The 14,509-nt window shown below is 43.2% G+C and overlaps 1 protein-coding gene across 2 annotated transcripts in view; it reads left to right on the top strand.

Moving 5' to 3' along the window:
• Nucleotides 1-14,509, top strand: part of DNAJB2 (DnaJ heat shock protein family (Hsp40) member B2) — a 115,264-nt gene that overhangs the window by 70,806 nt on the left and 29,949 nt on the right. For both annotated transcript variants that reach the window (XM_030210590.1, XM_030210591.1), the window contains exon 8: nt 1,609-1,679. In XM_030210590.1, coding sequence (XP_030066450.1) covers nt 1,609-1,679 — 71 coding nt within the window. The remainder of the gene's footprint in view (nt 1-1,608; nt 1,680-14,509) is intronic.

Here is a 14,509-nt window from a genome sequence, read left to right as displayed (position 1 = left end):
TTAGAAATAGTTACTCAGAGGTTAACTCTGCTTGCCACTTTTGCGTTGGAGTCTGATAGGAATGCCGTACTACGGCTTTCGTTGAGACACTTAGAAAATCTGTTTTTGGGCTCAAAGGTCCGTATCTTTCCAGATCTCTCACGGCCTACACAGATGAGACGAAGGGCCTTTTTGGAACTTCGCCCCAGGGTGGTGGCATTGGGAGCAAATTTTGTTTTGCGATTTCCTTGTTTTTGTAATGTGATGCTTGAGGGTAAACATTTTCAGTTTGTAGATCCAAAACAGTTGAAAGAGTTTATTGATGCAAGAGTTGATGTGAATATAGTAAACCTTCCCTAATTTAGTAGGCTGGGGTCTGAACCAGAGGAAGCATCTATTGATTGTTAATTTTTGTATTTTTTTTCTTTTTTAATTTCCTTAATCTTGGAATCAAATTTCTTTAACTTGTGGACAAATGGGCTGTAAAGATATATACTTATCATTTTTGTTTCCTAATGTTAAATAATGCCGATTGCATATTCACTTTATGTGGTGATATATTGGAAAATTTAAATAAAAAAAAAAAAAAAGAATATTTTTACGTTTGGGAAGCTTGCCAGGTGCCCTTGGCCTGGATTGGCCGCTGTCGTGGACAGGATGCTGGGCTCGATGGACCCTTGGTCTTTTCCCAGTGTGGCATTACTTATGTACTTATGGACAGCATGTGACTGGAGATACTATTAAAAAAGGTCCCTTATTTCAAACAGCTCGTATATCTCTTTGGTGGAGTCGACGTGGGCCGTGTTTTCAGCTACATCACCTGCATCAGGAGTCCAATTATGTCTGTCTGCTTTCCAGTATAATTCCAGGACAGGGAAAGAGGTACTGAAGCTTCCTTCCATATTCCTTGCCTCATCCTTAGCTAGTGGAATGGGAAAAGTAAAATCCTTTGGGAATTATATTAGAAAGCAGTCAGATATAATTGGACTCCTGATGCAGATGATTTAGCTGAAACACTGCCCATGTTGAATCCACCGAATAAATGTGTGAGCTATTTGAAGTGAAGGACTTAATTTTTTTTTTTTTAATAGTATCTCCAGTCGCACGCTGTCCACCTTTGTTCCTTTTGGTCATATTGGCTTTTCACTCTGATTTTATTGGTTTCATTTTTTGTTTAATTTGTGTGATGTCTGCCTCGTGTTTTCTGGTTATATTATTGTTTTATATTTGTATTTGTATTTTAGACATCTGTCCAAAGAAAAACATAAAATACAAATGAATAAATACTCACACAAGTGAGTAATGTGTCTAGGAAATTTTCAAAGCAGTTAAAAAGTAACTGCAAATTCTCACCTATCCAGGGAGTCTTAAAATTCCTCATCTAGTCTTCGTTAGGATGTATAGATGATCAACGAAAAGCCTGACTGTCAGTGATCTTTGCAGTAAGGAAAACCAAGATATTGGAATAAGTTAGTTATCTGTATTCTGAAGAATGTACAAGTTAAGTGAAAAGTTTCTTTACACTGTGGCATACAGAATGAATCCCTGTACATGGCTATATATACATGTGAAAGGCTGGGCTGGTATTAGACCCTTAATAGATTCCCATCTTGCTCTTTTGTTTTCTAGGATCATTGAGAATGAACAAGAGCGGATAGAAGTGGAAGAGGATGGACAGCTGAAATCAGTCAAGGTTAATGGTAAGGAACTGTCCCTCGACCATCGGTAGACACGAAGGCAGCTGGTAGGACAGGGCAGGAGAGCAGACAAGCAGCTGTTTCTTTCAAATTTCAGCCACTGGAATAAAAGCTTTTTTTTAATGTTGCTTCCCTCTCTTTGACATCTGGGATTTTTTCTGTATTGCCTCATTGTGTCTTATCTTTTCCATTGTCATCTTGAGGGCCACAGATATTTTTCTTCTGGATGTTCATACTTTCTGGGTTTAATTCATCCTGCTCCTCCTTAAGCCTTATAATGACCCAGAGCCTGTGGTAAAATCTCTTACTGTACACCCACTACTGACTTACAGTTTTACAGATGATGGGATGTCCAGTTAAAAGAAATAGAATTCTGTTTGTTCATTGATAACCTTGAGAAGTGCTGATTTTCTGCATTCCTGTAGTTCCATCAGTATATACATATATATGGAGCTGCAGATAGACCAGAGGCCTTTTCCCCATTGTTCCAGTATGCATTTAAAATATAAAAAGGATTAATGTTTTAAAGAAATGCTTCTTTCACAACCAGAGCTTTCTGTGGTAAGTAATTGCAATGTTATTTGTAGCAACAGCCTTAAAACAAACTATTTGTGGGAAAATCACTAAGGGGACAGTTTTCAGTTTTGAGTATCTAAGTTACTCCTTTTGAAAATTATAATAGACTGAGTAGCTAAATCACAAGATACTTAATATAAAAAAAAATGAGTGGGGCCAGAAGCAAGGAAAGAAACACTAGCTGCCTAACTTGGCATAAGTAACCACTGTCAAAACACTCCTAAACTTGGTTGACCCAACAGTCGCCTGCTTTCCCCCAAAACTACAGTAAGACCTACCACTCCTCCTCAGTTACCACCAGCTTCATTTAAAGAAAAAAGAAAGGGGATGGGACTTGCGGTTTTTGCAACTACATTCAAAGCGGTTTACATAGTATATCTACTTAGATTTCAGCAAAGCTTTTGACACGGTTCCCCACAGGAGGCTCTTGAATAAATTTGACAGGCTGAACACAGCACCCGACGTGGTGAACTGGATTAGGAACTGGTTGACGGACAGATGCCAGAGGGTGGTGGTTAATGGAATTTGCTCGGATGAGGGAAAGGTGAGTAGTGGAGTGCCTCAGGGATCAGTGCTGGGGCCGATTCTGTTCAATATATTTGTGAGTGACATTGCTGAAGAGTTAGAAGGTAAAGTTTGCCTTTTTGCGGATGATACTAAGATTTGTAACACAGTGGACACCCAGGAGGGAGTGGACAACATGAAAAAAGATCTGCGGAAGCTAGAAGAATGGTCTAACGTTTGGCAATTAAAATTCAATGCAAAGAAATGCAAAGTGATGCACTTAGGGAGTAGAAATCCAAGGGAGACGTATGTGTTAGGCGGTGAGAGTCTGATATGTACAGACGGGGTGATAGTATCTGAGGATCTGAAGGCAATGAAACAGTGTGACAAGGTGGTGGCCGTAGCTAGAAGGTTGCTAGGCTGTATAGAGAGAGGTGTGACCAGCAGAAGAAAGGCGATGTTGATGCCCCTGTATAAGTCGTTGGTGAGGCCCCACCTGGAGTATTGTGTTCAGTTTTGGAGACCGTATCTTGCTAAGGATGTAAAAGGAATTGAAGCAGTGCAAAGAAAAGCTACAAAAATGGTATGGGATTTTCGTTACAAGACGTATGAGAAGAGACTTGCCAGCTTATTTTCGAATGAGAAGGCCGGCCATCTTCTGACACAAATCGGGAGATGGCCGGCCCGGCCTCTCCTGAAGCCGGTGAAATGGGTATAATCGAAAGCTGATTTTCACCGGCTTCAACTGCTTTCCGTCGCAGGGCCAGCCAAAGTTCAAGGTGGTGTTTCAGCAGGGTATGGAAGGCGGGATGGGGGCGTGGTTACGAGATGGCCGGCTTTGGCCAATAATGGAAAAAAAGAAGGCCGGCTCTGAGGAGCATTTCGCCGGCTTCACTTGGTCCATTTATTTTTAGGACCATGTGTCAAAAAAGTGCCCCAACTGAGCAGATGACCACTGGAGGGAATCGGGGAGGACTTCCCCTTACTCCCCCAGTGGTCACCAACCCCCTCCCACCCCAAAACAAAAAATTAAAAATCATTTTTTTGCCAGCCTGAAATGTCATACCCAGCTCCATGACAGCAGTATGCAGGTCCCTGGAGCAGTTTTTAGTGGGTGCAGTGCACTTCAGGCAGGTGGATCCAGGTCCATCCCCCCCCCCCCCCCCCCACCTGTTACACTTGTGGTGGTAAGTACTGAGCCCTCCAAACCCCCCCAAAACCCACTGTACCCACATGTAGGTGCCCCCCTTCACCCCTAAGGGCTATGGTAGTGGTGTACAGGAGTGGAGAGTGGGTTTGGGGGGGGATTTGGGGGTCTCAGCAGTGCCCCCTAGGTTGCCCGGTTGGTGTCCTGGCATGTCAGGAGGACCAGTGCACTACAAATGCTGGCCCCTCCCTCGACCAAATGCCTTGGATTTGGCCGGGTTTGAGATGGCCGGCTTTGGTTTCCATTATCGGCGAAAACCGGGCATCTCAATCCCAGCCATCTCTGACATTTGGCCGGCCTGAACCGTATTATCGAAATGAAAGATGGTCGGCCATCATTTTCGATAATACAGTTCGGGACTGCTGTTTGTGGTGCTGGCCATATAGATGGACGGCGCTGTTCGATTATGCCCCTCTTGCTGACCTGAACATATATACCTTGGAGGAAATGAGAAACGGGTGATATGATACAGACGTTCAGATATTTGAAAGGTATTAATCCACAAGCAAACCTTTTCCGTAGATGGGAAGGCGTAGAACTAGAGGACATGAAATGAGATTGAAGGGGGCAGACTCAAGAAAAACGTCAGGAAGTATTTTTTCACGGAGAGAGTGGTGGATACTTGGAATGCCCTCCCGCGGGAGGTGGTGGAGATGAGAATGGTAACAGAATTCAAAAATGCGTGGGATAAACATAAAGGGATCCTGTTCAGAAGGAATGGATCCTCAGAAGCTTAGCAGAGATTGGGTGGCAGAGCTGGTGGTGGGAGGTGGGGCTAGTGGTTAGAAGGCAGGGCTAGTGCTAGGCAGACTTCTACGGTCTGTGCCCTGAAAATGGCAGATACAATTTAAGGTCAGGTATGCACATAAAGTAGCACATATGAGTTTATCTTGTTTGGCAGACTGGATGGACCGTACAGGTCTTTCTTTGCCGTCATCTACTATGTTAACTATATACAGGTACTTATTTGTACCTGGGGCAATACAGGGTTAAGTGACTTGCCCAGAATCACATGGAGCTGCAATGGGAATCAAACCCAGTTCCCCAGGATCAAAGTCTGCTGCACTGACCACTAGGCTACTCCTCCACTGACTTCAGTGCCTCCTGTCTGCCTATGGCATATTTAAGAAATGCAGGGCCAAGCTGCCCCTGTTGAGATGGCAATTTACTTCCTACTCACTGATCATCCTGCATTGCTGTTAGGGTGGCCAACGTTTTGCCAAAAAGAAACCTGACACTACCCCACTCCATTCTTTCCCCAATGCTCCTCCCTTGCTCCGCCCTCATGCCATTCCTACTGTTGTACCCTTCTCCTGCCCCTTTACAACCAACTGTCCACACTGGGGTTGCCATCTCAAAAGAAAAAAAAACAGTCACATGTAGATATGTTGTATGATTATTTCACAAACTTTACAAAACAGAAACAAGCACATTACAGACTTATATATTTTGTAGAAAACCTGTCATCATAAAGCAGCTCTAATGTCCAGGGCAGGGCATAGGTGTAGCCTAATGGTTAGAGCAGCAAACTGGGAATCAGAGGGCCCAAGTTCATAATTCCACCATAGCCCCTTCTGGCCTTAGGCAGGCCAGTTAACCCTCCATTGCCCTGGAATGGCCAGGGGGTGGCACTGTCGATCTCTCACCATTCAGGGTCTACCATCAGTCATCACACTTGTAGTGGCCATTACATTACATAAAATTTCTAGACCGCCTTTTCCATTATGTTCTAAGTGGTTTACAACATTTAAAAACAGAATACCAAAACAAAACTCGGGAATTACAATAGCATCATATAATCAAGTGAAGGAGAATGTTAACATACAAATCTTTTAAAAGAATAGTCTTCAAATGTTTCTGAAAATGGATATAACTGTTCAAGCTTTCTGGAGAGACCAGCAATTGCTCAAATAAGCCAAAACTTTTTATCCTCTTAGGAGAGGGAACAGAGAAAGGTGAAGAGTAGTAAGACGATCTATTCCTCCTAAGATCCTTGAACTCTTCATGTGCTATTAAATAACTTGGACAATCTCCTGTTAAAATCTTAAACAATATACAAGCAAATTTAAATAAAATCCTGACTTCCACTGGTAACCAGTGTAACTGTAAATAAAATTGAGAGATATGATCAGGTTTATTTAAAGAAAAAAGTTAATATCACTGCCGTGTTCTGTATTGATTGTAATTTTCACAATTGACATCTGGGGGCACCCAACAGCAAAAGGTTGCAGTAATCTAATTTTGGAAGTAATAAGGATTGAACAAGCAAAAGGTTGCAGTAATCTAATTTTGGAAGTAATAAGGATTGAACAAGCAACCTAAATAAAGAATTTCCCTATTCATTCTCCAGAAAGCTTGAACAATTATATCCATTTTCGGAAACATATGAAGACTATTCTTTTAAAAGATTTGTATGTTAACATTCTCCTTCACTTGCTTATGTGATGCTATTCCAGGAACTAATAAGTTCTAAACAATTGTTATCCAACAACAAGACCTGTTTTAAAGAAGGGTAAATGAGAATTAAAACTGATATGTCATCCACATAACTGTAGATAAAGCCATTTGGGGATAGTTATAGTCCTAGTGTGTGGAGAAAAATATTAAACAGTATAGGAGAGAGAGGAGATCCCTGAGGGAACTCCACAGGGATTACTCCATCTCTCAGTTCACCACACTTCTTAACTCTATAAGATCTTGACGTTAGAAAGCCTCTGAACCAATTTAACAATGTTATCAACAATCCTGACTTTGTTCAATTCAAAAAGTAAAATATCGTGTTCTACTACATCAAAAGCTGAAGATAAATTAAATTGTAATAAAAGAGCTGTCCTGTTCTTACTCAGTATGTATCTAGCCTTATCCACTATTTAAGTTAATACTGTTTCTGTGCTATAATTAGGTCTAAACCCCGACTGTGAAAAATGTAAAATATTATGTTTATCTAAATATTCATTCCATTGAGAACAAATCAGACACTCCATTATTTTAGTAAACAGCAGAATTGAAGCCACTGGTCTATAGGTAGTGACCAGATGGCAAGATTCCTTTGTATCTTTAACTATAGGTGTGATAATAATCTCCCCTAGTGAAGATGCAAAGTGACCTGAAACAAATTGCCCAAAAACACAAGCAGAGAAACTTCCATCAAATAAGGTGGACAAGTATCCAAAATACAATGATTTGGAATATCTGTGAAACAAACTATTAATAGAATCCCAATCTAAAGAACTAAACTTAAGACTAGACCCTATTGCTTGCTATTTCTTCTGACCTAGCATTATTATCTAAAATAAGCTCGTTCCCTGAATGAGGGAACAAAGATCTAATCTTAACAATTTTAATTTGGAAAAAGCTGCTAGTGCAGAAGCAAAAGGAACCTTGTCACTATTTTGTTGTGAAAATTCAGAAGTATCTGTTAATTTAGAAACCATGAAAAAGGGTCTTAGTATTCAAAACATCTGCACCGATTTGCTTTGAATACCACATTTTTCTTATACAGTGCAGATTTATATTGATAGCTTGTTTCTATTCATTCCTCACCTGTAAGCTACCAGTTTTTATCCATTTATGCTCTAATCTCCTACACAATTGTTTCATCAGAACATAATTCTGAATCAAACCTGTTATGGTCCCAGGCTCTAAGCAACAGTCACGGACTCTTGGGCTGCTGACGACGAATGGCAGGCAGCAGGCAAAACCCTCCAACTAGGACTGGACTAAAGAAGCAGGAATGGAGCAGACTAGAAGTGCAATAAGCACACAGGCAGAAACAGACTAGAAGTGCACAGAGCAGAGGCTGTACTAAGACACAAACCAGGACTGGACTAGGCAGGGAACACAGGGACAGAACTAAGTAAAGCCAGAAGAGAAAACACTCAAATGGGCCGCAAGGCCGACCTGGAACCGATGCACACAGAGCCCCCTCAAGCGGGCCGCAAGGCCGAACAGGAACCCAAACACAACAGCAGAAGAAAGAAGAAACTAGGCAGAGCTCTGAGCGAAGCAGACTTGGCAGAGCACTAGATGAGGCAGAGCTCAAGGCTGGGCCACATGGCCACACAAACATACAACAGAACAAACAGTCACAAACCAAGACAGAAGTGCTAACACTAGCACACAGACAAGCTGAAGAACTAAGGCAGGAGTGCTAACCTTTGCACACAGACAGATAACCAAGGCAGAAGTGCCACACTAGGAAACAAGACAGAAGAGCTATACAAGCACACCGACTAGGAAACAGGGCAGAAGTGCTACACAAGCACACTGACAAACCTGGAGACGCATCATGGAGCGATACAAAAGCATTATAGTATTTTCGATCTTATTCACCATCCCTTTCTTTCCTAATAATTCCTACCATCCTGTTTGCACACTGAGCAGAAGATTTCAGTGTATTATCTAAAACGACACCCAGATCTTTTTCTTGAGCGCAGACCCCCCAATGTGGACCCTAGCATCAGGTAACTGTGATTTGGATTATTCTTTCTAATGTGCATCACCTTGCATTTGTCCACATTAAATTTCATTTGCTATTTGGGCACCCAGTCTTCCAATTTCTTAAGGTCTTCCTGCAATGTTTTACAGTCCACACGTGTTTTAATAACCTTGAACAGTTATCTGCAAATTTGATCACCTCACTTGTCATTCCGATTTCCATATCATTTATAAATATGTTAAATAGTACTATTCCCAGTACAGATCCTTGTGGCACTCCACTGTTCACCTTCCTCCACTGAGAGAAATGACCATTTAACCCTACCCTCTGTTTTCTGTCCAATAACCAATTCCTAATCCACACTAGAACCTTGCCTCCTATCCCATGACTCTTTAATTTTTTCAGGAGTCTCTCACGAGGAACTTTATCAAAAGATTTCTGAAAATCTAGATACACTACATCAACTGGCTCACCTTTATCCACATGTTTATTCACACCTTCAAAGAAATGAAGCAAATTGGTGAGGCAAGACTTCCCTTGGCTGAACCCATGTTGATTCTGTCCCATTAAACCATGTTTGTCTATGTGTTCTGTAATTTTATTCTTTATAATAGTTTCCACTATTTTGCCCAGCACCAATGCCAGGCTTACCGGTCTATAATTTCCCGGATCACTCCTAGAACCCTTTTTAGAAACGGCGTCAATTGGCCACCCTCCAATCTTCAGGTACTATGGATGATTTTAACGACAGGTTACTTATTACTAACAGCAAATCAGCAATTTCATGCTTGAGTTCTTTGAGTACACTTGGATGTATGCCTCTTGTACTATTTATTTATTTATTTGTTACACTTGTACCCCACATTTTCACACCTATTTGCAGGCTCAATGTGGCTTACATAGTACCTTAAAGGCGTTCGCCAAGTCCGGTAGAGAACAAATACAAGGTTATATTGTGGTCGAATAACATCGGTGTGTTTCAGGCACCATGAGGGTCTGCCAGATGTAGAATGGATGGTTCCATCTGCGGAATCGGAAAGAAGTAGAGAGATTGTGGATGCTTTCCAAAGTGCTCTGCTCAGACAAATGGTCATGGAACCCACGAGGGAAGGAGCGACGCTGGATCTGGTGCTCACAAATGCGGATAGCGTGTCAAATGTCCAAGTGGGTGCCCACCTGGGCAGCAGTGACCATCAAACGGTTTGGTTTGATATGACGGCTGAAGAGGAGGGTGGCCACTCAAAACTCAAAGTCCTGGATTTCAAGCATGCTGCCTTTAGTAAAATGGGGGAATACCTAAGGAAGGAGCTGATGGGCTGGGAGGATGTACGAGAAGTGGAAGGACAGTGGTCCAGACTGAAAGAAGCTATAAATAGGGCCACAAACCTTTATGTAAGGAAAGTAAATAAAAGCAAGAGAAAAGGAAACCGCTATGGTTCTCCAAGCAAGTGGCTGAGAAAATAAAGGCTAAGGAGCTGGCGTTCCAGAAATACAGAAAAACTCAACACGAGGAACACGGGGAGGAATACCGGAGGAAACTGAAAGAAGCCAAGAGAGAGGTACGTCTGGCGAAAGCAGAAGAACAAATGGCTAGAAAGGTAAGGAGGGGTGACAAAAATTTCTTCAGGTATATTAGTGAAAGGAGATTGACTAAAAAGGGAATTGTGAGACTAAAAGATACTGCAAACCGCTATGTAGATAATGATGTAGAAAAGGCAAATTTGCTAAATAGATACTTTTGTTCTGTTTTTACTGAAGAAAATCCGGGAGAAGGACCACGATGGACTGGCAAAAGTTCATTTGAGAATGGAGTGGATATAGCACCATTCACGGAAGAGAGTGTGTATCAACAACTAGAGAAACTAAAGGTGGACAAAGCCATGGGACCGGATGGGATCCACCCCAGGATATTGAGGGAGCTCAGAGAGGTTCTGGCGGGTCCTCTTAAAGATTTGTTTAATAAATCCTTAGAAATGGGAGAGGTTCCGAGGGATTGGAGAACGGCGGAGGTGGTCCCTCTTCACAATAGTGGTGATAGGGAAGAAGCTGGAAACTACAGGCCGGTAAGCCTCACTTCGATTATTGGAAAAGTAATGGAAGCGATGCTGAAGGAAAGGATAGTGAATTTCCTGGAAGAAAATGAGTTGCAAGATCCGAGACAACATGGTTTTACCAAAGGCAAATCGTGCCAAACGAATCTCATTGAATTCTTTGATTGGGTGACCGGAGAATTGAACCGTGGATGTGCTATAGACGTAATCTACTTAGATTTCAGCAAGGCTTTTGACACAGTTCCCCACAGGAGGCTCTTAAATAAACTGGATGGGCTGAAGATAGGACCCAAAGTGGTGAACTGAATTAGGAACTGGTTGACGGACAGGCGCCAGAGGGTGGTGGTGAATGGAGTTCGCTCGGAGGAGGGAAAGGTGAGTAGTGGAGTGCCTCGGGGATCGGTGCTGGGGCCGATTCTGTTCAATATATTTGTGAGTGACATTGCCGAAGGGTTAGAAGGTAAAGTTTGCCTATTTGCGGATGATACTAAGATTTGTAACACAGTGGACACCCCGGAGGGAGTGGAAAACATGAAAAAGGATCTGAAAAAGCTAGAAGAATGGTCTAAGGTTTGGCAATTAAAATTCAATGCGAAGAAATGCAAAGTGATGCACTTAGGGAGTAGAAATCCAAGAGAGGCGTATGTGTTAGGCGGTGAGAGTCTGCTAGGTACGGATGGGGAGAGGGATCTTGGGGTGATAGTATCTGAGGATCTGAAGGCGATGAAACAGTGTGACAAGGCGGTGGCCGTAGCTAGAAGGTTACTAGGCTGTATAGAGAGAGGTGTGACCAGCAGAAGAAAAGAGGTGTTGATGCCCCTGTACAAGTCGTCGGTGAGGCCCCACCTGGAGTATTGTGTTCAGTTTTGGAGGCTGTATCTTGCTAAGGATGTGAAAAGAATTGAAGAGGTGCAAAGAAAAGCTACGAGGATGGTATGGGATTTGCGTTATAAGACGTATGAGGAGAGACTTGCGGACCTGAACATGTATACCCTGGAGGAAAGGAGGAACAGGGGTGATATGATACAGACGTTCAAATATTTGAAAGGTATTAATCCGCAAACGAACCTTTTCCGGAGATGGGAAGGCGGTAGAACGAGAGGGCATGAAATGAGATTGAAGGGGGGCAGTGTCAAGAAGAATGTCAGGAAGTATTTTTTCACGGAGAGGGTGGTGGATGCTTGGAATACCCTCCCGCGGGAGGTGGTTGAGATGAAAATGGTAACTGAGTTCAAACATGCGTGGGATATGCATAAAGGAATCCTGTGCATAAGGAATGGATCCTCAGAAGTTTAGCTGAAATTGGGTGGCGGAGCAGGTGAGGGGAAGAGGGGTTGGTGGTTGGGAGGCTAGGATAGGGGAGGGCAGACTTATACGGTCTGTACCAGAGCCGATGATGGGAGGCGGGACTGGTAGTTGGGAGGCGTGAAATACTGCTGGGCAGACTTATACGGTCTGTGCCTTGAAAAGGACAGGTACAAATTCAAGGTAAGGTATACACATATGAGTTTGTCTTGGGCAGACTGGGTGGACCATGCAGGTCTTTTTCTGCCGTCATCTACTATGTTTACTATGTTTAAGGGAGGGAAGGTTGTATATTGTCCAGTATGATCATTGGTTTTGCTGTGTTGCCGGGAGTGGGGATTTACTATGCCCTGCGTTCCACTAAAGATTAGATCCAAAATCGCTCCCCCTCTTGTTGGTTCCTGGACCAGTTGCTCCAAGAGGCAGTCATTGATTTCATCTAGCAATTTTACGTCCCTAGCCTGCCTCTTGGGTCCTGTGTGTGAAATGGGGATCATTTCTGAAAATGTTAACCTGGAGGTTCTGGGTTTGAGTTTTTTACCTAAGAGCCTAAATATGGCTTCCAGAACTTCCCTCTCACATTTTCCTATGACATTGGTATCCTCATGGTAAGAAAGCAAGCTTCTCCCCAGTACTGTCTAGAATCTTGGTGATGCATGAGGTCTGCCACCTTCGCACCAAGCAGTCTTGAGTTCCACCAGCCACCCAGCTATCTGTATGCCTGATGATCACATCTCCAACTTCAACTGCTATTCTAATCCTTTCCTCCTGGGTAGAAGCCCCTGGAGACACATCCTTGGTACAAGAGTATATTGCAGGTCCTGGAGGCAGGTCCTGACTTCAGCATCACTTCCTGCCTCTCCACAGTGATGCTCTCCATTCAGGAGACCTTTCTTCTCCACGACAGCACAGAGGTTGCCAGACTGGGGTGGGACTTCTCTACTGTATCCCTGTAGGCTGCCTCTATAAACTTATCTCTCTGCCTCAAGTATTCTTAGTCTGCTTTTCTAGTCTCCAGAGATCAGACTCATTCCTTTAGTGCTAGGAGCTCTTGGCATGGAGTGCACACATACGACTTTGGAAATAATCAAACATTTGACAGTGTAAAAGAATGGATAGCCACTGTCTCGCTGCTGGACTGCTGCCTGCAGATTATTATTGGTGATTTCTTAATTAAGTTACTAGTGGAGTAGGAATATGTAAACTAAAGTCCCCTAAGATTTTAAGATACCCGCAAACGAGCCTTCTCCTTAGTAGGCCCCACGCTCTGGAATGCAGTCCCTGAAAAGCTTCGCTTAACACAAGACTATATCTACTTCAGGAAGCAGGTGCAAGCTTGGCTCTTTAACCAGGCCTTTAACGGAAGAAGTAAATGACACCAGCTGCACATACTATAGCAGGACATGTGTATCCAATCCTACCCTAGCTAACGTTCATGCACCTTTCTGACTTCATTTGCAACTTTCTTTAAACTAGTCCCTTATTTTCTTACTCCTGTTTATCTATCTTATCTATCTATATGTTCCATCTTTGCTTACACCCTATGCTGTCTATTAAAATGTTTTATTGTGCATTGTGTTGACATTATAATGTAGCATGCTATGCCATACTTTATATTGTTGTTTGAATATTTTTAGTGCTGTAATTGTCTCTTTCTTTGACTTATTCTTGCTGTACACCTCCTTGAGTGAATTCCTTCAAAAAGGCGGTAAATATTGTAAAGAGGAGGTGGAACGGTCTAGGGGACAAGAAGAGAAAAGGAGAGAAAGAGACTACAAATCCCAACATGCACTAAAGGAACCCAGTGGTAGGAGAGGGTACGTGCATTCCCGAGAGTCACCAGAGGAGGGCTGCAGGGAAAGGAGTAAGGCCGAGTCTCCAACCTGGTGGAGGAGGTGGTGGGACAAGTGGGCGGAGAAAGAAAAGATACAAAAGATCCTTAATGAAGAAAAGGGGAGGCAGCTGAGGGAAGGGCGGGGTGAAGAGAATATGGACTGGGCCCCTGAAAAGGGGGAGGAGGAGGCGGACCCATGCCCTATGGAACTGACTGAACCGGAGAACGCCCAGGAAGAACCGATGGACTTTTCAGCGCTGGCTCAGCGAAAGCCCGGGAGATAACGGATGCCAAAGTGGGTCCAAGCGGGAGGAGGTCAGGTGAGAGTGTGACTGACCAAGAGGGTGGAGGCCCTTGGCTTTGTTCCCGCGCAGAGCGAGAGAGAGAGAGAGAGAGGTACGGCGTGAAGGACTTGTTACGTGTTTGAAAAGCTAAAGAAGGACTGGGCTGCGGCTCAGGGTTTTTTTGTTTCACAAGAGCCACTTACCTGTGAAGAGAGAACAGGCCAGAAGTTTAATGTGGGGGGGGGGGGGGTGTTTTTTTTTGCTACAACTCTCCAGGAGAGGGAGAGGGGAAGCAGCCGAGAAACACCGGACTGTAGTATTGATTTGTTTTTGTGGCGAATTTTCCTCTTCTAAGAGCTAGAGGGGAAGTAGCTGCTGAAGCCTGGGCTGTGTATCACCCGGCTTGAAGAGAGTAAAAGTGTTGGGGGCTGGGACTTGAATAAAAAGCCAGACCAAACGAGAGACTCTCTTCCTATCCCCCTGAACAGTTTTTTTGTGGTTTTTTTTTTAATTGAACTGTACCTGAATTTGTTTGTGATTTTTGGAGCTGCGACGGAGGAGTTAAGGAGGAGCGAGCTTACAATATGCAGGGCTATGCTAATATTTAGCTTCTATTATTATTATTTCTGATGTT

The sequence above is a fragment of the Microcaecilia unicolor genome, chromosome 7 (genome assembly GCF_901765095.1).
Source record: "Microcaecilia unicolor chromosome 7, aMicUni1.1, whole genome shotgun sequence".
NCBI lineage: Eukaryota > Metazoa > Chordata > Amphibia > Gymnophiona > Siphonopidae > Microcaecilia > Microcaecilia unicolor.
This window is presented reverse-complemented; position numbering and strand designations above follow the sequence as displayed.